At 41.6% G+C, this 26,715-nt stretch overlaps 1 protein-coding gene across 1 annotated transcript; it reads left to right on the forward strand.

Annotated features, from left to right (window-relative positions):
• The first annotated feature begins 4,045 nt into the window (after nucleotides 1-4,045).
• Nucleotides 4,046-21,438, forward strand: LOC115774581 (uncharacterized). The gene is given in 9 exon segments (XM_030721935.1): nucleotides 4,046-4,930; nucleotides 13,839-14,012; nucleotides 14,101-14,211; nucleotides 16,719-16,810; nucleotides 19,867-20,690; nucleotides 20,693-20,723; nucleotides 20,725-20,767; nucleotides 20,770-20,976; nucleotides 20,978-21,438. Coding segments are annotated over 9 exon segments (2,604 nt in total). The 3' UTR covers nucleotides 21,215-21,438.
• The last annotated feature ends 5,277 nt before the right edge of the window (nucleotides 21,439-26,715 follow it).

Below are 26,715 nucleotides of genomic sequence, written 5' to 3' on the forward strand. Positions count from 1 at the left end.
TTGGACTTCCTTACAGACAGACCTCAGGCAGTCAGAGTTGGTACCAGGACATCAGAAACAAAGACAGTGAGCACTGGGACCCCACAAGGCTGTGTGCTCAGTCCTCTCCTGTACACCCTCTTCACCTACGACTGCATCCCCTCCCAAAGCAACACCTCCATCGTCAAGTTTGCTGACGACACCACTGTCATTGGGCTGATTACTGGGGGAGAGGAAGCAGCTTACAGGGAAGAGGTGGCCCAGCTGGTGTCCTGGTGCCAGGAAAATAATCTCTCCTTAAATACAGAGAAGACTAAGGAGATGATTATTGACCCGAGGAAGAGAAGAGACCAGCATGCTCCATTATTCATCAACGGGACTCAGGTGGAGAGAGTGAAGACCTTCAAATTCCTTGGCACCCACATCAGTGAAGACCTCACCTGGACCTACAACACAGCACAGACTGTCAAGAAAGCTCAGCAGAGACTCTTCTTCTTAAGGAAACAGGAAATTCGGATTATCCCCCAAGCTCCTCAGCAACTTTTACAGATGCACTGTGGAGAGCATCCTGACAAACTCCATCACGGTGTGGTATGGAAACTGCACCAGTCAGGACAGGAAGGCTCTCCAGCGTGTCATCAAAACAGCACAATTCATCTGTGGAGCTGCCTTCCCATCACTACAGGACACTTATAATACCCGGGTAATAAAGAGGGCACACAACATCATCAAGGACCGTACCCACCCACAGCACACACTGTTCACACTCCTGCCGTCTGGCAGACGTTACAGGAGTGTAAAAGCAAGAACAACCAGACTAAAAAACAGTTTCTATCCACAGGCCATCAGGCTGCTGAACCACTGACTGATTACCAAACTGTGATTACCTGCCTTTCTTTCATCTGTATATATCTGTATATATTGCACTTGCTTTATTATTTATTTATTTTTATTTTCTACTTTTACTTTCCTAATATACTAGTTCTTAAATTTTATTTTAACTTAGTTGCTTATTTTAATTGTTTGTAAAGCAGTCGCAAGTAAGAATTTCATTGCTCAGCATAACCACAGTGTTTTGCGGTGTACATGACAATAAACTTCTTGAATCTTGAATAATGCACTGTTTCTTTTCATTCACCTTAGTTACTTACTGTTTTTACTTCACTCTGTATTTAATTATTTAGTATTAGTTATTATTAATCTCTGGCTCTCTTCCACAGCATGTCTTTTCTCCCCCCCCCCCCTCAGCAGATGACCCCCCCTCCCTGAGCCTGGTTCTGCTGGAGGTTTCTTCCTGTTAAAGGGAGTTTTTCCTTCCCACTGTCACCAAGCACTGCTCATAGGGGGTCGTTTTGACTGTTGGGTTTTCTCTGTATTGTGTGTTTACCCACAATACAAAGCGCCTAGAGGCGACTGTTTGTTGTGATTTGGTGCTATAAGAATAAAACTGAATTGAATTGAAACCCCTTTTTTATTGATGGGGAAAAATGCACCATATCAACCAATCAAATGACGTGGCAACATATGGCATCTCAAGTCAAGTCAAGTCAAAATTCTTTATTTGTCTCCCTTGGGAGAAATTTATCTTGGTTTAAAAAGAAGAAGAAGAAGAAGAAGAAGAGGGTACCCCTGCACAACAGAACAAAACCAACCACTCAATCTCATAAATACAAAAAAACAACAAAAAAAAAAACAGAATAATTTACATAGAAAAAATAGAACTGTAAATATAAAACCAATATACATTTTAATCAATATACAATTTAAGAACCTATACAATTTGCTATGTGTACTTCTTCATCATGTTAGCTCATTGATTGCCTTAATTGACAGGGGTATAAATGAATGTTTGTACCTGTTGTATTTACATAGAGGAACCCTGTACCTCCTTCCTGAATTCAGCAGCACATACTCTGTGTGCAGAACATGGGAGCTATCAGTCAAGATGCTATTTGCCTGTGCAATAAGTGCTCGGTCAAAGAGTTCCTGAAGCTTGGGGGGAGTGTGACCCAGAATTTTGCCCACTGTTCTTATTAGATTATGGATTTGACTGTTAGATTTCCAAACCAGCTAGTTAGACCATACCGGAGTACTGACTCTATTGTTGCTCTATAGAAAATTACCATTATGTTTTTTTGCAAACTCCAAATAGACGGAGTCTGCGCAGAAAATGAAGATGCTGATGAATGCTGGCAGAGATCGTGGCAATATGTGTCCGCCAGCTCAGGTCACTGTCAGCGTGAACACCGAGGTACGAGGTCACCTGTTTAATGGCTTTATTGTGTATGATCACAGGGTTCTGGTCACTAGCTGATCTGGGATCCAACAGCATCTCAACAGTCTTGCAGATGTTTATGTGAAGTTTATGTTTATCACACCAGGTCACAAACCTCCCCACGGCAGTTCTGTGGGTGGAGTCACTGGAATCCTTGGTGAGCAGACTGAGAATGACGGTGTCATCGGATAACATCACAATGTGCTGATTTAACATAGAACTGACACAGTCATTTGTGTACAGGGTAAATAAGAATGGTGAACTGACGCATCCCTGGGGGGCGCCAGTGCTGCTTACCAATGTATCTGAAAAAGTAGAATTGAATTTGACTTTCTGCGGCCTGTTGGTAAGGAAAGAGTGGTACCACCTGATTAAAAAGGGGTTTACATTCATCTGCACCAACTTTTCAAGGAGCATGTGTGGCTGAATTGAGTTCAAAGCTGAGCTAAAATCAACAAACAACATTCTAGCATATGTACCAGGCTTTTCAAGGTGCTTTAGAATAAAATGCATTAATGTTAACATGGCATCATTAGTACTACGTTTTTTTGTGTGTGCAAACTAGGGGTGGGACTCGATTAAAAAAATTAATCGAATTAATTACAAGCTTTGTAATTAATTAATCGAAATTAATCGCATTTTAATCGCATTTCAATATTTGACATGAGACGTATTAATTTAAGTTTGGTTGATGAATGAATCAATATACATAAGCTTAAACTTCAAAATTTTGTTTATTTTCCCACCAGTCTACTACACAGACCAATGAAGGGTGGAAGTGCTCCTGTGATAAGCAAACTCCTGAAATTAAAGTTAAGCATCATAACTGGATAGTTTTATTCAACATTAATGTCTCATAGTTGGAAATTAATCATTCTCTCAGCTGTACTCCTTGATGTTGAAATGTGTTATGCTTGTTTTAACAGCTTATTTTGAATTAAAGACTTAAAATTAAACCACAAAAAGGAGAAAAAGTTCGTTCTCCGTTTAACAGCTGCTTTTACACAGCTGTGCTTCACACTCACGGTTGCTAGGCGACATGAGCTACGCAGAGGTGACGGCAGCTGATATGAAGGCTAGCCGCTCACTTCCGGCCTTTGTGGTGTTCGTGGGCTGCGAAAGACGTGGGCCGGGTCCTTCGCAGGATGCGGCCCCTAATTTGGACATTGTGCGTCGATATAATCTGTATGCCGGGAACTCGTGCACTGAGAAACGTTCCACGGTGCAAAGTGCATTAAAATGCGTTAAAATTTTTAATTCGTTAATTTCCCCATAATTAATTAATCAAAATTAACGCGTTAAAGTCCCAGCCCTAATATATATATATATATATATATATATATATATATATATATATATATATATATATATATATATATATATATATATATAGAGAGAGAGAGAGAGAGAGAGAGAGAGAGAGAGAGAGAGAGAGGAGAGAGAGAGAGAGAGAGAGAGAGAAAGAGAGAGAGAGAAAGAGAGAGAGAGAGAGACTTGGAAACATGGAATCCTCAGTTTGCTTAGAATTCATTGTGACATCAGAGGATTCTGTCAGAACAAAGGATTCAGCAGAGCCTTTAAGGAAACCTCAGAATCTGCATCTGCATTCAGCATTCAGCACGTCAGTGAGCAGACAGCGACCGTGAAGCTAAACTGGACAGAGAAAAAGGACCTGTTACCCTGGAAAAGGATCATTCTCCAAAGAAAGACCTGATAATGGATACCCATACAAAGATACCCATAAACTCAAAGGACAACTCAGTCCAACACTTTGATTTTGGGATACCTATGATGTGCACCCAGCAGGCTGTAAGTAACAGCTCCCAGTCCAGACCGCCAGTCGTGATGCCCAAGTTGCAAAAGAAGAGTCTGAAGCAAGATGTGACCCCTGCACCACAAACACAGGTGTACATAAAACCAGAAGAAGAAAGGTCAGTGCATCACTTTGATTTTGGGATTCCTGTGAAGTACATCCAGCAGGCTGTAAGTAACAGCTCCCAGCCCAGACCATCAGTCGTGATGCCCAAGCTGAAAATGCCTCCCCAAGTGAATCAAGTCAAGGCTGCTGCTGGTCTCAGACCCCGGCCTGTCTCGGCTAAAGAACCACAGCCGTCTACACCCTCTGTTGCTGGAACCTCTGACTCAGGGAGAGGAAAAATCATGGGCAAAAAGGGAGCAGAGAGTGCACGGCTAGAAGCACAAAAGGCTGTCTTGCTGCAAGAAAAAGAGAAATTGAAAGCAGTGCTTGAAACTGTCAACGTCCAGATAGAAATGGGAAAGGCACTGCTTTATAAACAAAAGATCAACACAGCTGGTTCACTCAAAATTGAACAGCTGGAAGCAGCAGCCAATGATGGAAAACAACAGAACATTCAGACCGAGAGGCTCTTAGCAGAACAGCTTGCAGAAACTAAGAGACTGAAGGAAGAGCTGGCCAAGGCACAGAAAAAACTTGAGGAGGAAAAACTTCAGAGGGAGGAGGACGTGTCACGTCTTCAGGCTGAGCACATCAAAATAACATCCATGATGAAAGCAGCAGCAACCAAGGCCCAGGAAGACCTGGAAAATGAGCGGTCACAGTGGCTCCAGGAAAGGTCCACCATCCAGTCAGCTCTGAAATCCCTAAAGGAGTCCATTGATGAGACTATGGAAGAAAAAGATAAATTCATTACTGACGTAATGAATCAAGTCCATCAATTAGAGCAGACTCAAGAGGAGGCTCAGAAAAAGCTGAAGAAGAGATCTCTGAGGAAGAGATTTATGCAACTGTTTAAAAGATCCTGAAGGACCACTGTTGTAATCTCCAACCTCAATCCTGTAAATTTCTCTTCCACCAAAGAACAACAAACTAACAACTAGCCCCAAACGGTCGCGGCAGATGACCACCCCTCCCTGAGCCTGGTTCTGCCGGAGGTTTCTTCCTGTAAAAAGGGAGTTTTTCCTTCCCACCGTCGCCAAGTGCTTGCTCATAGGGGGTTGTTTTGACTGCTGGGTTTTCTGTGTAAGTATTGTAAGGCGAAGCCTCAAGGCGCTTTATATTGTCAGACCCGACAATAATTACACAGAAAACCCAGCAGTCAAAACAATAATATTCACATCAGTAACACGTAATTCTTGATGTGATTTGGGGCTAAATAAATAAAATTGAATTGGACAGCAATCAAAAAAAACAAAGACTAAGAAATTAGATGTATAAGGTTTTAAATTCAAACATTAATAAAGCAATTGAGCAAACAAAACAAAATTTCTTGTCCTGCCTTGGTTTTTTTATGTCCTGTGATTAGCGTTGCATTTCCTGTTTGGGTGAAACAGCTGAATTATTTGCAGCAGCTGCTTCTTTGAGGGGCAGTGCTGTTTACTCACTGTCAGAGGCCACCAGAAGCTCATCTGTAACCTTCACTAATGCTGTTTCTCTACTGTGATCAATTCTGAAACCTGACTGAAACTCTTCAAACAAACCGTTCCTCTGCTGTTGATCCGTTTCAAGGATTTGTGAGAGAAAAGGAAGGTTGAAGATTGGCCTATAATTAGCTAACACAGCTGGGTCAAGAGATTACTTTTTAAGTGATGCTTTAATTAATGCCACCTTAAAAGCCTGTGGTACATAGCCAATAGACATGTTGGTGGTTTGGAGGAAGCAACTATTGAAGTTAACTCAGAATGATCAATTGGAGAGAGAGTTTCATAAATACCAGCAGTGCTGAAAGCAGCCAAACAAGAAGACGCGTGGTTGAGATGGTTATGAATCATTTTTTCTCTAATGGTTCAAAAGTCACTAGAAAAAAAAACAAAAAAAAAACATGTCCTGCAGAAAATGTCATGTGAATGCTGAACGCTCAAAGATTGGAGCTGAAATGCCTAAAAATGCTTAAAATAGCTCAAACTTGATTTGCTTAAAGAGCTTAACCAGTTTGAAAAGCTAAAAAAAAAGAAAAGAAAAACTAAGCAATGCTAGGTGGTTGCATAATATTGTTGGTTCAAGTAGATAAACTGCAAGCACTTTGTGCACAGTTAGGTAGTTTAGTTTAGTTACCGTATTTTTCGGACTATACGTCGCTCCGGAGTATAGGTCGCACCAGCCAAAAAATGCATAATAAAGAAGAAAAAAACATATATAGGTCGCACTGGACTATAAGTCGCACTTTTTTGGGGGGGGGGGGGGGGGGGGGGGGGGTTGATAGAATCCGAGACTCAGAGCACAAATTCCATCTTGAACGGCAATTTAAAATAACAATGGATTAAAGAACAGGACGAACACGGTTACACCTACGTTATGCTAACGTAGCACATTCAGCTACATGACGCACAACGAACACGTGTTCGGTATTGTAACGTTGTAAACACACTTCCAAAGTCGGCGATATTCACAACAAAGGTCGTCTTTATTAACAGAAAAACGGCTGCTGTAGGCCACAGCCACGCCAACCACAACTACAACAGCGGAACAGCAACACACACACAGGCAAGCTCTCGGTCTTTTTCTCTCTCTCCATGCTGCCTTCACGAACCTCCCGAACAGTCCGAAATCCCACAACATCAACACGCTCTCTAACTAAGAGAATCGCTACAGTATGTTAACGTAACATTAAGTTATTCAGATAACCATAGCATAAAGAACATACTAACAAGTTAACCAAACCATCAATCCATTGAATTCTTCATCCTCGGTGTCACTTCTAAACAATTCCGTACACTCCGTAGACGAAGCGCCGCTTCCTCTTCTGTGTCGCGTTAGTCAGACTCGTCGTCAGCTGCAGTTCCAGTTATTCCAGCCTTTCTGAATCCCAACAGGATGGTTTGTCACTGAAGCCCATGTTTTCTTGATCCATCCAATGACTTCCAGGAAAGTTGGGTGGCGCATTCTCCCAGTTGCCGTTAAGCTGTGCTCTCCATCCACTGCGCCCACAGGTTACGCAAGACTGCCTTAAAGCTGCAGTTCACGTAGATGTCAAGTGGCTGGAGTATTTTGGTTCATGTGTTATAAATGTCACATATACGTCGCTCCGGAGTATAGGTCGCACCCCCAGCCAAACTATGAAAAAAAGTGCGACTTATACTCCGGAAAATACGGTAAGTGGTTCCTAACAGTCTGAAATATTCAATCATTTTGATCTCTGGGCTTTTTATGACAGCATGTAAAATGTTGAGAGGTGAAATCTCTCTGTGGTAGAAGTGCAGGAAAAGGGTCATCCACTCTTTAAGTGAACCTACACTGTATTGCCAGAAGTATTCACTCATCCATCTTAATCAGTGAATTCAGGCGTTCCAGTCACTTCCACGGCCACAGGTGTATAAACCAAGCACCTAGGCATGCAGACTGCTCCTACAAACATTTGAGAAAGAATGGGTCGCTCTCAGGAGCTCAGTCAATTCCAGCGTGGTATCGAGCAACAAGTGCAGTGGTTAAATTTCCTCACCACTAAATATTCTACAGTGATTGGAAATGACAGTGTCTCATGGTGGTTGTCCACATGAAATGACAGAGTGGGGTGAGTGGATACTGAGGGGCATAGTGTGCACAGGTCACCAATCTACTGCAGTCAGTCACTACAGACCTCCAAACTTCATGTGGCCTTTAGATTATCTCAAGAACAGCACACAGAGAGCTTCATGGAACGGGTTTCCATGGCTGAGCAGCTGCATCCAAGCCTTAGATCACCAAGCACAATGCAGAGTGTTGGATGCAGTGGTGCAAAGCACGCCGCCGCTGGACTCTAGAGCAGTGGAGACGTGTTCTCTGGAATCTCAATTTTGTGGAGACAATTTGGGGATGGCCCCTTCCTGTTCCAAAACAAAACAATATATACATATTATATATATATTAGGGGTGGGACTCGATTAAAAAAATTAATCGAATTAATTACAAGCTTTGTAATTAATTAATCGAAATTAATCGCATTTTAATCACATTTCAATATTTGACATGAGAAATATTAATTTAAGTTTAGTTGATGAATAAATCAATATACATAAGCTTAAACTTCAACATTTTGTTTATTTTCCCACCAGTCTGCTACACAGACCAACGAAGGGTGGAAGTGCTCCTGTGATAAGCAAACACCTGAAATTAAAGTTCAGCATCATAACTGGATAGTTTTAGTCAACATTAATGTCTCACTTGTTATAGTTGGAAATTAATCATTCTCTCAGCTGTATTCCTTGATGTTGAAATGTGTTATGCTTGTTTTAACAGCTTATTTTGAATTAAAGACTTAAAATTAAACCACAAAAAGGAGAAAAAGTTCGTTCTCCGTTTAACAGCTGCTTTTACACAGCTGTGCTTCGCACTCACGGTTGCTAGGCGACATGAGCTACACAGAGGTGACGGCAGCTGATATGAAGGCTAGCTGCTCACTTCCGGCCTTTGTGGTGTTCGTGGGCTGCGAAAGACGTGGGCCGGGTCCTTCGCAGGATGCGGCCCCTAATTTGGACATTGTGCGTCGATATAATCTGTATGCCGGGAACTCGTGCACTGAGAAACGTTCCACGGTGCAAAGTGCGATTAAAATGCGTTAAATTTTTTAACGCGTTAATTTCCCCGTAATTAATTAATCGAAATTAACGCGTTAAAGTCCCAGCCCTAGTGCAAACTGATACCTGTCTAACAGTGGCCCTACGTCAGTTCTGAGTTCATTTATCATGAGTCTCTCTAAGGATTTAAAAACATTTGAGGTAAGTGCGACAGGCCTATAATCATTGTCCTCCTGAGGACATGCTTTTTTTGGAACTGGTATTATGATGGATTGTTTCCAGATTTCTGGCACAGTCTGTGTATCAATTGAAAGTTGGAACAGCTTTTGCCAAGCTGGAGTCAGTTCCTCTGCAAATGTCTTTAAAAGGAAAGTGGACATATTATCAGGCCCAGTCGCTTTTCTCCCCTGCACGGCTCTAAAGGTTCTTGTGACGGCATTAGGATCAATTAAAATCCTGTCCTTCACATCACAGGTTACATTCTTTAGGACAGTGCAGCATTCTCTGGTGTTATCAGATTCAAAACGCATATAGAATGTATTCAATTCATTTGCTTTTGTGGTTTCATCATTGGCAAACAGAGGCTTCCTTTTTGCCTCCATGTTTGTCATTATTCTGACAGAGTCCCACAGTTTCTTGGAGTTGGACATAGCAAGTTCCTGTTCTGCCCGTTCTTTATAGTGCAACCTGGCTAGTCTCATTTGTTGATTCAAGTCCTTTTGAGCTGCTTTTAATTTAAAGGCATTCTTTTTTCTCCTAATGCATTCCTTAATGCCTCTTGTGATGTATAGTTTATTAGGGTATCTTATGATAGTCTTTTGTGGTATAGTACAGTCTACACAAAAAGAGATATAGGCAGTTACTGCTTCAGCTGCGTGGTCCATATCGGCCTCCTTAAAAAAGATTTCCCAGTCTGTAGAGAGGAAGCATCCTTTCAATTCCTCAACTTTGTCTTTGGACCATATCTTGACAGTTCCCCTTTCTGGTTTACGGGACTTAAAGATTGACCTTTAAGTGGGTAACAGATGAATCACATTATGGTCTGAGTTGCTAAGAGGAGGTTTAGCTCTGGCTGTATAGGCCTCCTTAATGTTACCATAGCACTTATCCAGGATATTGTCCTTTCTGGTGTTACACCTCACATATTGATGAAAGCCAGGAAGACTCTTATTTAAGCTGCAATGATTAAAATCGCCCAGTATCAGCATAGGAGCCTCAGGTTTATTCTGTAGATGGCGATGGACACTGTCAGCAACTTGGTTGGCTGCTCTGGTGGCATTCCCATTTGGTGGAATGTAGACAGCACACACAAATATGTTAGTAAATTCCCGTGGCAGGTAGCGTGGTCTTAATGTGACGCACATCAGCTCCAGGTCAGGGTTGCAGATCTACTAAAATCAAAAGTAGTCTGAAAAACTGGCCAATCATACCAGGGTGTAACACCTGCACATAGACAGCTGCAGTCTGCCTTTATACTGTGTAATGCATCCTGCTCAGACAAATGCTGAAAAATGAAACCTTGTCCACCAAACTATCGGCCACTTGAGTGCAAGTACTGAAAAATTAAGATATTTATCATTAAATTTTTGAAGTTCTCTTTAATCACTACAAAGAAATCTGTCATTTCTGCATCACGTGGAGTTTTACTTGGAGCATTTCTACAGTTTTAAAATAAAATGATGTGAGAGTGAGTAAAACTAGATAATCGGTACTTATTTTAGTATAGACTATGTGTGTGTGTGAAAAAGGTAATGCCTAAACAAACATGGACATAAATGCCATGGTGTGATATTGTGGAATACCTGTCATAGCAAGGGCATCATCATCAGGCTCATTTGTGGTCCAGTGAGCTTGCTTTAATCTTGGGGGTCCGTCCGTCCTCTTCCGCTTATGCGGGGCCAGGTTGTGGGGGCAGCAGCAATTAATGGCGTCTCTCCTGGGGGTCCTGTCAGAAAAATAATCAGTTAATTAAAAGGAAAATTATATATTTGTGATCATTTTTAACAGAAAATAAATAGTAAAAATGTGAAAAAGTTTGACATTTTGTAAACAGGCCATTACCTTGTTGCACAAGTTATTGTTAAATTAAACAAAAGTGTTGCTGCAGCAGTACTTGCAGCTTACAGTGACAACAGCACATAAACTATATAAAACTTTAATACAGATAGTGATGTGTTTAATCTCAAAAAGTGTCAGCTACAAATCAAAAATAAAATTCTAATCTATATTACAAACTCCATTCAGGGCCACTCAATACTGAAGGGCTTGACGTCGCTCCCGCTCCATTCATTTCTTATGGAATTTGTGCCAAGCGATTGTCGCCTCATCACACAAGTTCCATAGGAAATGAATGGAGAGCGAGCGATGTCGCTCCCCGTGTGTCGAGCCCCTAACAAGAACGCGTCAGCTGTCATTTATGCTTAGTCCAAAAACAGTATAGTGTTCACATTATAGTGCATCTTTCTTTTGATGTTTGGAGCTTACAGTATGCTGTCATTTTAGGCTACCTTCACTCACTAGTCACAGAGCATCCTTTACAGAACTGATCGATGAGACTTTAATCATGTGTACGTCTTTACTGGTTTTTGGTAGGAGTGTCTTTATGCTATCCCTTTGTTGAACTGCAGGTTTCTGCTTCAAATGTGGACATGACATGGCTGATATCTCAAACGCCACCGATCAGTCACTACTTCCTGTCTCGCAGTTGGTACCACTGTCCTCCACTGCAAATAAGGTATGTGACTTTGCAACCACAAAGACAAACAGTTGATATACTTATTTAAACTTCGGTCAGATGCCAACAAAACGAATAGTTATGTCTATAACTTCTATTCCCTGAAGGAGAGGAACGAGGTACAACACATATAGTATGGGATATCACACCCTCGCGTGTCCTGCTGGAGACACCTCTATTCACGCCTCTAAGGCAAATGAGCTGTGATGACATATGTGTGGCTCCGCCTGCACATATATAACACTGTCATCACGGTCATTCCTCAGTTCAATAGCCGCTCTTCACCGAGCCCGGCTGCACGGCGGGGCATCCTAGTGTTGTACCTCGTTCTTCTCCTTCAGGGAACAGAAGTTATAGACATAACTATTCATTCCCTTTCAGTCGATTCACTCGGTACAAAACGTATAGTATGGGACATATATACACGTGCCAGAGAGCAGCCACCGAACTGGAGTCGGATCACCAGCGCCCTAGTGCAAGGCAGGCCCAGCAGAAAGGACAGAATGAGCCACCGTAGGAGCTGTCACATCCAAACGGTAGAACCGAACAAAAAGTGTGCGGTGATGACCAATTAGCTGCAGCACAAACATCACTCACGGGAACCCCTTTAAAAAGGGCCCGTGAGGTTGCCATTCCGCTGGTGGATTGTGCCCTCACACTCTGAGGCAAAGTGACACCATTAGTGCCATATGTCAGGGAGATTCAATTCAATTCAATTCAGTTTTATTTATATAGCGCCAAATCACAACAAACAGTTGCCTCAAGGCGCTTTGTATTGTGGGTAAAGACCCTACAATAATACAGAGAAAACCCAACAGTCAGAACGACCCCCTATGAGCAGCACTTGGTGACAGTGGAAAGGAAAAACTCCCTTTTAACAGGAAGAAACCTCCAGCAGAACCAGGCTCAGGGAGGGGGGGTCATCTGCCACGACCGGTTGGGCTGAGGGGAGAAAAAGACATGCTGTGGAAGAGAGCCAGAGATTAATATCAATTAATGATTAAATGCAGAGTGGAGTATAAACAAAGTAAATAAGGTGAATGAGAAACAGTGCATTATGTGAACCCCCCAGCAGACTAGGCCTATAGCAGCATAACTAAGGGATGGTTCAGGGTCACCTGATCCAGCCCTAACTATAAGCTTGATCAAAAAGGAAAGTTTGAAGCCTAATCTTAAAAATAGAGAGGGTGTCTGTCTCCTGAATCCAAGCTGGGAGCTGGTTCCACAGAAGAGGCGCCTGAAAGCTGAAGGCTCTGCCTCCCATTCTACTCTTAAGTATCCTAGGAACCACAAGTAAGCCAGCAGTCTGAGAGAGAAGTGCTCTGTTGGGGTGATATGGTACTATGAGGTCTTTGAGATAAGATGGGGCCTGATTATTCAAGACCTTGTATGTGAGGAGAAGAATTTTAAATTCTATTCTAGATTTAACAGGGAGCCAATGAAGAGAAGCCAGTATGGGAGAAATCTGCTCTCTCTTTCTAGTCCCTGTCAGTACTCTAGCTGCAGCATTTTGGATCAGCTGAAGGCTTTTCAGGGAGCTTTTAGGACAGCCTGATAATAATGAATTACAATAATCCAGCCTAGAAGTAATAAATGCATGAATGAGCTTTTCAGCATCACTCTGAGAAAGGATGTTTCTAATTTTAGAAATATTGCGCAAATGCAAAAAAGCGGTCCTACATATTTGTTTAATATGTGCATTGAAGGACATATCCTGGTCAAAAATGACTCCAAGATTTCTCACAGTGTTACTGGAGGCCAAAGTAATGCCATCCAGAGTAAGTATCTGGTTTGACACCATGTTTCTAAGATTTGTGGGGCCGAGAACAAGAATTTCAGTTTTATCTGAATTTAGAAGCAGGAAATTAGAGGTCATCCAGGCCTTAATGTCTTTAAGACATTCCTGCAGTTTAACTAATTGATGTGTGTCATCAATTAGCTAAACTGCTCTCCCACTGGACTATGGCCTACATAGTCTATGTGTGTATATATATATATATATATGGCTGTAATTCCAAAACAGTTAATGCAATACTTCCCTTGAATTAAAGCTGGAAGTCTGCGCTTCAATCACATCTTGTTTGTTTGTTTGTTTGATTTAAAAACTTAAAAAAAAAGACAAAAATGGGTCATTTTCCCAAAACCTATGGCTCTAATTATATACGTTATGGATTAAAAAAACAAAGAGGCTGTTATTTAGTTTAGTGTGACTGCACATAGTGGCATGTTATTTTTCATTCGTCAAGAATAATCAAAACAAGTCTGCCAATCCGCTGCTGCTCAGTTTGAAAAACTGTCCTAGTAGCTTGCAGCTATATTTACTGGTTTCTCTGCCTCTTTCTTTGCCTCTGTTGCTCCTCACCTTCATCTGACCCTCAGGCTCCGGTGCTGCAGTATCTTTATTACCTTGCTCAGGTTGGCATTGCCATGTCACCACTGAGCAACAACAGCCTGTTCCTCAGTTACCACCACAACCCACTGCCAGAGTATCTGTCCAGAGGCCTTATGGTCTCCTTGTCCACTGATGATCCTCTTCAGTTCCACTTTACCAAGGTTGGTATGAGTCCACACGTAATGCACACAGTGTGAAAATCACAGAAGTAAAATATATGATTTCCCATGTTTGCTTGTTTGAACCCAGGAACCTCTGATGGAGGAGTACAGCATTGCTACTCACGTGTGGAAACTAAGTTCATGCGATATGTGTGAGCTGGCACGAAACAGTGTCCTCATGAGTGGATTTTCACACAAGGTAAACTAGTTTGAAGCTCTGTTCATGTGTTTGTGTGTCAGGTATCAAGTATTCAGATACGTATGCATTACATATACCCACACAATCTATTGTAGGTCAGCAAAACATGTGGAAAAGTTTGGAAAATATTGTTCATTTATTGCGCAGTGTTAAATAATGTATCCATGAAATTAGAAATAAAACTGTATATAATGTAATCCAGATACCACATTAAAAGGCCTTAAAAAGTGCCTTTAAGAAGTTTAGTTCAGTGCAAGGTAGGGTGCAGGCATGCTGGTCCACTGGCAGGTGGAGTTAAAGTAGCCATCACACTGAGCTCAACTGAGGAAACCCTGCAGCTCAGCATATGCACACAGAGAACTGCCACAATTCAATTCAATTTTATTTATATAGCGCCAAATCACAACAAACTGTCGCCTCAAGGCGCTTTGTATTGTGGGTAAAGACCCTACAATAATACAGAGAAAACCCAACAGTCAAAACGACCCCCTATGAGCAAGCACTTGGCGACAGTGGAAAGGAAAAACTCCCTTTTAACAGGAAGAAACCTCCAGCAGAACCAGGCTCAGGGAGGGGCAGTCATCTGCCGCGACCGGTTGGGCTGAGGGAAGAGAACTGTGGAAGAGAGCCAGAGATTAATATCAATTAATGATTAAATGCAGAGTGGAGTATAAACAAAGTAAATAAGGTGAATGAGAAACAGTGCATTATGTGAACCCCCCCAGCAGACTAGGCCTATAGCAGCATAACTAAGGGATGGTTCAGGGTCACCTGATCCAGCCCTAACTATAAGCTTTATCATAAAGGAAAGTTTTAAGCCTAATCTTAAAAATAGAGAGGGTGTCTGTCTCCCGAATCCAAGCTGGAAGCTGGTTCCACAGAAGAGGGGCCTGAAAGCTGAAAGCTCTGCCTCCCATTCTACTCTTAAGTATCCTAGGAACCACAAGTAAGCCAGCAGTCTGAGAGCGAAGTGCTCTGTTGGGGTGATATGGTACTATGAGGTCTTTGAGATAAGATGGTGCCTGATTATTCAAGACCTTGTATGTGAGGAGAAGAATTTTAAATTCTATTCTAGATTTAACAGGGAGCCAATGAAGAGAAGCCAATATGGGAGAAATATGCTCTCTCTTTCTAGTCCCTGTCAGTACTCTAGCTGCAGCATTTTGGATCAGCTGAAGGCTTTTCAGAAAGCTTTTAGGACAGCCTGATAATAATGAATTACAATAATCCAGCCTAGAAGTAATAAATGCATGAATGAGCTTTTCAGCATCACTCTGAGAAAGGATGTTTCTAATTTTAGAAATATTGCGCAAATGCAAAAAAGCGGTCCTACATATTTGTTTAATATGTGCATTGAAGGACATATCCTGGTCAAAAATGACTCCAAGATTTCTCACAGTGTTACTGGAGGCCAAAGTAATGCCATCCAGAGTAAGTATCTGGTTAGACACCGTGTTTCTAAGATTTGTGGGGCCGAGAACAAGAATTTCAGTTTTATCTGAATTTAGAAGCAGGAAATTAGAGGTCATCCAGGCCTTAATATCTTTAAGACATTCCTGCAGTTTAACTAATTGATGTGTGTCATCTGGCTTCATTGATAGGTAAAGCTGAGTATCATCTGCATAACAATGAAAATTGATGCAGTGCTTTCTAATAATACTGCCTAAGGGAAGCATGTATAATGTAAATAAAATTGGTCCTAGCACAGAACCCTGTGGAACTCCATAATTAACCTTACTGTCTGAAGAAGACTCCCCATTTACATGAACAAATTGGAGTCTATGAGATAAATATGATTCAAACCACTGCAGTGCAGTACCTTTAATACCTATAGCAAGCTCTAATCTCTGTAATAAAATGTTATGGTCAACAGTATCAAAAGCTGCACTGAGGTCCAACAGGACAAGAACAGAGATGAGTCCACTGTCAGAGGCTCTAAGAAGATCATTTGTAACCTTCACTAATGCTGTTTCTGTACTGTGATGAATTCTGAAACCTGACTGAAACTCTTCAAATAAACCGTTCCTCTGCAGATGATCAGTTAGCTGTTTTACAACTACTCTTTCAAGAATCTTTGAGAGAAAAGGAAGGTTGGAGATTGGCCTATAATTAGCTAAGACAGCTGGGTCAAGTGATGGCTTTTTAAGCAGAGGTTTAATTACAGCCACCTTGAAGGTCTGTGGTACATAGCCAACTAATAAAGACTGATTGATCACAAGAGGGCGTGGGGCCTTCACACATACACCAAAATAACACCAGTGTAACAAAATAAACATGAGGAGCCTCTTTGGGTTAAACTCTCTGGCAGAACAGTTTTCCAGGTTGATTCAGTCCAGGTGTTCCTAATAAAGTGGCAACTTTGAATTCATTTGAAGTGATACCCTTGGGCTCTTTAGTTTATAAGAGGACATCCTAAATGACAAATATGTGTTAGTTTGTTTTTTTGTTGTTTGTTTTTTCACTTGTATCTTTGAGGCTTCCACTCACGTAGCTTCCCCTAATTCCAGGCCAAAAGCTACTGGTTGGGTCCAAATGATGCTAAGGAGGGTCCCGAGAGCAAAGACATCTGCCGAGCCAACGTACCAGATATCCGTGTGGCGTACTGAAGTGAGACACTCACCAAGGAGCTTCAGCTCATCGCTCACGCCGTGCGTACAGACGAGCTGCACGCTGTGCAGAGAGAGGACTCTCTCACCATGGACAGCAGTGAAATCACAGTCAGCTGCTGACGTCCTGCAAAAATCCCCAACCTTGTGGTGCACTCAGCATGGCACTGAAGAGATGTGCTGTGAGAGCAGTAGAAGCACCGCCACAATAACTGTAGAAGTATGACAGCTACACAGCTATGAAAAACCCAAGGATACAGTGCTGCCAGAACACTTAGGCTTCAGTTACTTTAATGTTGCTGAAAAAAAAACCCAAAAAACAGCTCTTTATTACTGTAATGAAAGCTTCCCCAAATGTCCATTTTTTTTCTTTCTTTGCTGCAACAGCTTCATGAAGGTTTGCAGGGATGACCAGCAGGGTTTTCTGTGAATGAACAGCAGGGAAACGTGTGTGTATTCCTATCTTGTCCTGTCAAAGCCATCAGATGGTCCCTGTGGGTTTTCTCTTGTTAAGTAACGTGCTTTCATAGTATTAGCTGCAGTATTTACACTGACAACCGGAACACTTAAACTTTCCTCACAGCAAATCTCTTTTGTTTGCTATAATTCATGCTGCTTAATCATTCTCAGCACATTCCACAGAAATAAACGGTTGCAGATGGAGTTTTTCACTGTGATTTTATTTTACTTTATTAGGCCCGAGCCAACCGAAGGGTCGGCGAGGAGCCTATTGTGATCGCAAGGGGCGTAGGCCCAAAAATAGGCGCGGCCGCTTTGGGCACGGTCACAAGTGACTACCATCACCCAGGACCTCAAGTGGGAGCCCACCATCACCTCTGTCGTCAAAAAGGCCCAGCAGAGGTTGTACTTCCTGCGGCTGTTGAAGAAATTCAACTTGCCAGTAAGGACCATGGTGCAGTTCTGTACTGCCATCATCGAGTCCGTCCTTACCTCCTCCATCACTGTGTGGTACGCTGGAGCCACCACTAGGGACAAACAGAGACTACAGCGCGTTGTGCACTCTGCTGAGAAGGTGATTGGCTGCAACCTCCCATCTCTCCAGGACCTGTACACCTCCAGGACACTGGGGCGTGCAGGTTGGATCACGGCCGACCACTCTCACCCTGGGCACAGACCTTTTGACCCTCTCCCCTCAGGCAGGAGGCTACGGTCCATTCGGACCAGAACCTCCCGCCATGAGAACAGTTTCTTCCCCTCTGCTGTTGGACTCATGAACAATAACCCTAAGACTGTTACCACCACCCTCCACAAACGCTGATGACCCTATGTCTATGCACCTGTCTGATTGCACTGATGTACATATTACTGGACTATAGTTTACATTCTTTTATCTTTTAATTATTCTCTGGTTTCTCTTGGTTGTTTTTTTTTATGTAAGCACAAAGTACTGCAGCAATTTCCTAATGCTGTGAACCTGTTCACCCATATGGCAATAAAACTTTCTGATTCTGATTCTGACCCTGGACCTCACGGGGACGTGCGTCAGGTCCAGACATTTCCAAAAAGGTATCTATGAAAGTGACTGGAAAAAGCGAGGTACCATTAAAAAAAAATAATAAATTTAAGCACCCAAAACATCATGCCTCGTGTTTACAGCAAAGGTTTAAAAATAAGCATAAACATATGAAGAATTAAACAGAGCAAACTGTAAAATCTGTGAGCAATAAATCTGAAGTCAGAATGTGTAAAAAGAAAACATTCTTGATTTACCACAGAGAATTTACAGGAAATTATGTAAAATAATATAGCATTATTTAATAAAATTAGACAATGTTTCTTTCTTAGTTTGGAACAGTTAAATATCAATTCTCCGACTAATGTATTCCTAAGCCAATCAGCATCAATTACCCCAATATTAAGTAAGTAAGTAAAACTTTATTTATATAGCACCTTTCACAGATAAAATCACAAAGTGCTTTACAATGTGCAAGTAAAATAAATAACAATAGCTGATAAGACGAAGTAAAACATTTAACTAAAAGCTTGTCTGAATAAAAGTGTCTTAAGCTGCTTTTTACGGACAGACAACGGCAGGGCATTCCACAGCCTGGGAGCTACAACCTAAAAGGACCGGTCACCCCGGGTTTTTAAACCGGGTCTTAGGGACCCTCAGGAGGTTTGGCCACACATAAGAAAATCCACAATTATTTATAATCTCTTTAACTTTTGAAACCCATCTTGATTTAAAGACATCCTTATCATACATATCTTTATGTAGTCTGAACATGGTATTGGAGAACTTTTTTCTTTACCATTAGTAAGATAGCCCAAAAAATGTGTCATTCTTTTGTACTAGTGCTTCAATGCTAATTTGACCCAATTCTCCAAATGCCATACAATTTGCTGTTCTTTTATTAACTCCAAGTAAAGTTTTTAAAAATTTATTTTGGAACATAACTTGGTCTAATTTGTTAAAACCCCATACTTCAGATCCATATAACAAGATGGGTACGATCGTTCTGTTAAAGAGTTCACACTGGATATCAATAGGGAGATTTAACTTAAGCACATTGATTTTCAGAGTATACAGTGCACGTCTGGCTTGAGTCATTTGTTTATCAATTGCTTTGGTAAAATTACCATTATGATTAAATGTGGTACCTATAGTCACTACAAGCTTCAATCTTATCAGGGCTGAAATGGAAAACAGGAAGATTCCAGATTTTGCCCCTGGAGAATGCAATAATTTTGGTTTTTGATGTATTTACAGTGAGTTTCCATTCATTGCAGTACTTATAAACACAGCTAAGAGCGAGCTGTAACTCATCCTCAGATTCTGCCATAACAACAGTATCATCCGCGTAAAGAAGTACATATAACCTAATATACACTTCTACCTCCTCACTATTAAGAAACTCAGAAAACTTTGATGCAAGGCTATTTAAACCTGTATAAGATTGACTCAAATAATTCTCAGTCATTTAAATAAATGGCAAAAAGCAATGGGGAGAGAGTTTCACCTTGCCTTACCCCCACATTACATCTAAAGAAATCTGACACTTTATTCTATTTGTGTTTGTAACCAAAGCATAAATAAAGTTTCTAAAAAAAAACAACAAAAAAATCCTGTTCTTCTGTCATGTAGCCACAGCTTCTGTAAAGACTGTCTGAGGAGATGGTGGAGAGAGAGGACGACACACGAGTGTCCAGTTTGTAAGAGAAGATCTTCAAGGTGTGATCCACCTTTAAACCTGGCTTTGAAGAACCTGTGTGAGTCTTTCTTACAGCAGAGAGCTTCAGAGGATCTCTGCAGTCTGCACTCTGAGAAACTCAAACTCTTCTGTCTGGACCATCAGCAGCCAGTGTGTGTCGTCTGCAGAGACTCAGAAAAACACAGCGAGCACAGATTCAGACCCATCGATGAAGCTGCACGACAACACAAGAAGGAGCTTCAGGAAACTCTGGAGAAGAAGTTAAAGATTTGTGAAGAAGTTCAAGTGAAGTTTGATCAAACAGCAGAACACATTAAGGTCCAGGCCCGACACACAGAGAGGCAGATTAAGGAGCAGTTTGAGAAGCTTTGGCAGTTTCTAGCAGAGGAAGAGGAGGCCAGGCTGGCTGCACTGAGGGACAAAGAGGAGCAGAAGAGTGGGATGATGATGAAGGAGAAGATGGAGGCTCTGAGCAGAGAGATAGCAGCTCTTTCACACACAGTCAGAGCCACAGAGGAGGAGCTGAGAGCTGAAGACATCTCATTCCTGCACAGCTACAAGGCTGCAGTGGAAAGAGTCCAGCGCTGCCCCCTGCTGGATGATCCACAGCTGCCCACAGGAGCTCTGATAGACCAGGCCAAACACCTGGGCAACCTGACCTTCAACATCTGGAACACCATGAAGGACATGGTCTCCTACACTCTCTGATCCTGGACCCAAACACTGCTCATCCAACTCATCCTGTCTGAAGATCTGACCAGTGTGAGACCAGAGGAAGAGGAGAGAGGAAGAAGCTTCCTGATAATCCAGAGAGGATTGATTGTTTCTGCTCTGTCCTGGGCTCTGAGGGCTTTAACTCAGGGACTCACAGCTGGGATATTGAGGTTGGAGACAGTACATGGTGGGGACTGGGTGTGTTAGCAGAGTCTGTGCAGAGGAAGGGATACATACGGTCTGGATTATGGAGAATATGGCTCTCTAAAAGGTAAATACTCAGCATGGTCTCCATCAGCTCAAACTGCTCTGTCAGTGCAGAAGAAGCTCCAGAGGATCCGAGTGAATCTGGACTGGAACAGAGGAAATCTGTCGTTCTCTGATCCTGATACTAACACACACATACACACCTTCACACACACTTTCACTGACAGGATGTTTCCATACATTCACACTTATGGTGAAGTTCAGGTGCTGCCATTGAAGGTGAGGGTGCAGCAGATGAGCTGAGGATGATGATGTTTCAGTGAATTGAAGCTGTTAAACTGCAGCTGTCCTCCTGCTGCCTCGTTCTTCCAAAGCTCTTTGTTTCTCTTTTAGTTTCACTCTTTCTTTCTCTTCCTGCTCTCCACCTTTTCACATGGAAATCATTTCACTGTTTCTCACTGAATGACTCCCCAAACTAGATCTGAGCTTCTACCAAGTTTACAATCATTCCAAGTGATTCCTGTTTGTGTTTGATGTGAATGGAGATGATTTAGTTTGCTGGGATCTGGACTGACAGCAGCACTTTGTTGTTGTGCTTCTCAAACTAAAGTCAAACCAATCAAATAGAATCTAATATGTTTGACTGTGTTGGTGTGCAGAGAGAAAACCACAAACTAAATGTGTCATCATCCAGAAACTTGTGGAGCTGTAACTGCTGATGTGGATGGATGTGATTAGTTATTGTAATGTTGTTTCCTGGTTACAGTGTGGTCTGTTGTGTGACCCTGATGATGATGATGATGGTGTGACAGTGAAACAATAAAGTTTGTGAAGTCTTGTTGGAGCTCTAACGTCTCTGAGCTCATCTGTCCTTCATGTTTGTTCAGAGCAAACATCAAAATACTCTGACAGGTAAAAAATGAGGCTGATGCAGAAAGTTCTTCTGAATGATTCAAACCAAAGAGCAGAGTCAGATTTGAAGCCTTCCTGCTTCCTGTTGTTCCAGCAGTGCTGATGTTCATGCATTGTTTTACATTATGATCAATGGAAAACTGTCATCTTAAAGTGGATCACACACAGAAAGCTGTCATCAAACGTATGTTTCACTATTCTCAGTAACTTGAAGAACGCTCCAATTCTCTCTGAAACCCAAAGAAGAGTCAAATAAATGCCACAGTCAGGCCTGTACCAAAGGCAACATCAGGAGACTGAACAGTAGTAATATGAGTGTCTTCTTGTGTAGTGGTCATAACCTCATGTTCTTCACTGAGAACCGTTTCTGCTGGTGGAGGTTCAGCAGCTGCACCCAGTTCCCTCACCATCAGCTCCACAGCACTTCCACAGTCTCCAGTTCAGGACGTTTTCCCAGCTCCTTGATAACAGCAGGAATACTGGCTGTAGGCACCTTACTAACAACACACAGACACTTTCAGAGTTGTGTGTCACATGTTTTCTGATGCTGTGTGCCTTGAGTGGGGGTCATAGGTGACACACAGTGTTGCCAACCTAGCGGCTCTTTTGTTTCCAAAAAGTGACTAGTGAGAAATTCACTGACATCTTTGGAGACTCTTTGAGATAACCTGGAAAGATGAACTCCTCCACCAACCGGCAACTTTTCCAGAGACACTTGTCACAAACAGAGCACCACCCACTTCCAGCTCTGCAGGAGGTCATGGTTAGCAGTACAGATGTGCAAATGGAGCGTATGCAGCAGTTAGCGCTCCTGGGTTCAATGCTACTATTGAAAAGGACATGTAGCTGTTTGACCCTGATGACCCTCCACCTCACCTGCAGCTACACCTGCAGCTGGAGCTGACTGAGCTTCAGCGCGACAGCAACACCAGCATCTCCCTCTCTCCTTTTTACTGGTGCTGTGCCAATAAAAATGATTTTCTGTATTTAAACAGGTGTAAATGACTGTCCCAGGGTTATAATAGTTTTGGATTTTACATTATCGTTTTATTTTGGGTTTATGGCTTAGTTTTAGTTTAGTTTCGTTAGTTTCAGCATTAGTTTTAGTTTTTCATACTTTGTCAGGTGCAAGATTCAAGGTACAAGAGTGACTCTTGTGTAATAAAAACTCAACAAAAGATACCTTTAAAGAAATATATTCAACAACCAACTGTTCACAAGACAGAAGCACTACATGCTAAATGTGCGTAATATTAAGGACACACATGAACATCAACAGGGAGAAACAAAAACATGAACTCCTCAAACTCAATAAATTCTACAATAAACTACAATAAAGTTCAGCGTCAGTGCAGTAACGACAGCTTCTGTTTTGGAGCTAGCTTGGTTAGATGCTCCATACTGTATGTGGCCTCATGTCGCATTTCTGCTTGTGTAGCTGGATTGTGTGTTCATTACCTTACGGTCGTGTGCAGGTGTTTTATATGCGGCTGGGACTTCTTTTGGTCTTCGCTCTTTGTGCTCAGTTTTTTTGGCTGCAAACATATTTGTCCCTGTTTTTTCACTTTCTTCATTCCCTCGAGTCCTTATATTGATTCTTCCTGATTGTTATTCTCTCACTGATAAAGTGGCCGGAAACGCACAAGGACGGAACAGGCTCATCGCAACGTTGCGGCTGCGTGGCTGATTCACATTTCTCCGGAGCTGACCGTCAGATTGTCGGTTCAGAGCGGTTTCCTTGTGTGCGCTCCTCAGGTGGACTTTGCTGTTTTTTCCTCACTGAGACGTGTTCCATTTTTCATCATTCACAACAAGACGCTCTTCTATCTGTATTATCGGACTCAGAGAAACTCCATACGGGACTCTGCCGCTCTCTCCGCAGACCGCTGCCATTACTTTAAGGACCAGCACGGTGAGCGCACAGCTGCCCGACGGCGCTCCCAGCACCGCGGTGAAGTTAGTTTCAAGTTGGATCTTGGATATTCAAGCTCCGCAGAGTTAGCGGCATCTAGTTCGCAGTTGATCCGATTCAGGGACTCAGATTTCGGCCAGCCGCTCTCTGCCGCTCCCTGTTCTCTCGCGCGGAGGTTCACTTAGGGACTATCAATAAATTTCCGAACCAAACATTCTTGAGAAAGAAAAATCAATAAATTCCTTATCTTGTGACCACCTGTGAGGAAACTAGTATCAAATCATGCCAATAAATTACATTGGTGAGGTACACACATGAGCACATCTGGGACATCATGTCTCACTCCATCCACCAAGGTCACGTTGCACCACAGACTGTCCAGGAGTTGGCGGATGCTTTAGTCCAGGTCTGGGAGGAGATCCCTCAGGAGACCATCTGCCACCTCATCAGGAGCATGCCCAGGCGTTGTAGGGAGGTCACACACAATACTGAGCCTCATTTTGACTTGATTTAAGGACATTACATCAAAGTTGGATCAGCCTGTAGTGTGTTTTTCCACTTTAATTTTGTGTGTGACTCCAAGTCCAGGCCTCCATTGGTTAATAAATTTGATTCCATTGATGATTTTTGTGTGATTTTGTTGTCAGCACATTCAACTTTGTACAGAATAAAGTGTTCAATGAGAATATTTCATTCATTCAGATTTAGGATGTGTTATTTGAGTGTTCCCTTTATTTTTTTGAGCTGTGTGTGTGTGTGTGTGTGTGTGTGTGTGTGTGTGTGTGTGTGTGTGGTGTGTTTGTATATACATACATACACTTCATAATATAATTCATCATAATATTTGGTTTATTTCCTAATTTGATTACAGTGTTCGATGACCAGAGTTGTGTGCAATGTGTGCGGCCTACAAGCCCCCAGTTTCGGGACCTCAAATGACAGACTGGGTGAGAGTATGAGTTGTCAATGTGAAAATCTGAAGCATTCTGTACCGCTAGGTACTGATAAAGTTGTAAATAACATATGCCAAGCAAGTAAACACCCTACTATGTGACAGGAGAGGAGTATTTACTGTATTACTATACCACTAAACATATACGTTTTCTGTTATATTTTAACAGATCCAGTGTGACAGTTGTGACAAATGGTTCCATGCCCTGTGCCTAGACATCAAGAGCAAACAACATGAAAAGGCAAAGAGAGGCAGCTGGAAATGTCTGTTGTGCACCTAATGAAAAAATCTTTCTACCCTGTTCAATGTAGTTCAAAAGAGAGAATTTAAAATTATATGTAGAAAATAAAACTGTGCTTTGTTTCAATAGCATTAAGGCTGTGCCTCATCTGTCTAGTGTAGCAGAATAATTTCAGACAGATTTTGAGTCAGTGGGTCACATGACCTGGAAGCTATTGAAGAAAAAAATCACAATTTTTCATATTAAAAATTGCTAAAAAAATGTAAAAAGGCTTAAAATGGAAAGACAATGAGTGTGCCTCATCTGTCTAGTGTATCAGAATAATTTCACATGGATTTTGAGTTTGTGGGTCACATGACCTGGAAGCTATTGAAGAAAAATCACAATTTTTCATATTAAAAATTGCTAAAAAATGTAAAAAGGCTTAAAATGGAAAGACAATGAGTGTGCCTCATCTGTCTAGTGTAGTAGAATAATTTCACACAGATTTTGAGTTTGTGGGTCACATGACCTGGAAGCTATTGAAGAAAAATCACAATTTTTCACATAAAAAATTGCTAAAAAATGTAAAAAGGCTTAAAATGGAAAGACAATGAGTGTGCCTCATCTGTCTAGTGTAGCAGAATAATTTCACATGGATTTTGAGTTTGTGGGTCACATGACCTGGAAGCTATTGAAGAAAAATCACAATTTTTAATATTAAAAATTGCTAAAAAAAATTCTTAAAAATGTTTAAAATGGAAAGACAATGAGTGTGCCTCATCTGTCTAGTGTAGTAGAATAATTTCACATGGATTTTGAGTTTGCTAAAAAAAATGCTAAAAAATATGAAAAGGCTTAAAATGGGATAAAAATGTGTGTACCTCACCGATGTAATTTATTGGCATGATTTGATACTAGTTTCCTCACAGGTGGTCACAAGATAAGGAATTTATTGATTTTTGTTTCTCAAGAATGTTTGGTTCGGAAATTTATCGATAGTCCCTAAGTGAACCTCCGCGCGAGAGAACAGGGAGTGGCAGAGAGCGGCTGGCCGAAATCTGAGTCCCTGAATCGGATCAACTGCGAGCTAGATGCCGCTAACTCTGCGGAGCTTGAATATCCAATATCCAACTTGAAACTAACTTCACCGCGGTGCTCCCAGCTTCAACTCTGAGAGCGGAAAATGATCAATCCGCAAGTTTTAGTTTTTATTTATTTCAGTTAACGACAATGTTTTTTCAACTTCAGTTTTCGTTATTTCGTTCGTTTTCGTTAACTATAACAACCCTGCTCTGTCCTATAATCAAACATATCAGTCATGAAGGAGATCAGTTCATTGTGAGTGAGGAAGAACTCTCACAGGCAGAAGCTGCAGTCACGTTTTGGCAAAGTCACTTTTATATGTTGACTACACACAATGATAGAAATGGAGACTTCGAGGTCACCCTGTTGTTGAAATTCTCTGTTTTCCACATTCTGTTTAGTATGTGATGTAACCAAGATTGATCAGCTGTGACTATATGAAACTGTAAGCCTGAGGGCTAAGACTGAAAGGTTGAAGAAGAGTTTTTACCCACAAGCCATCCGTCTGCTCAACTCTGAGCCCTAACTGGACCATTATTGCACAATGTAAATATTATAATTTATAATCTATAATTTATAATCTATAATTCCACGTAAAAGTGTGCATAGTGTATAGTATATAGAGTATAGTGTGAATTACTTTTTTTATTTTTATTCTTCTTATTATTTATATGTGTGTGTATATATGGTTGCAGGTACAACATACATTTCACTGTGCATTG

Source organism: Archocentrus centrarchus, chromosome 24 (assembly GCF_007364275.1).
Source record: "Archocentrus centrarchus isolate MPI-CPG fArcCen1 chromosome 24, fArcCen1, whole genome shotgun sequence".
In the NCBI taxonomy this organism is placed as follows: Eukaryota; Metazoa; Chordata; class Actinopteri; order Cichliformes; family Cichlidae; genus Archocentrus; species Archocentrus centrarchus.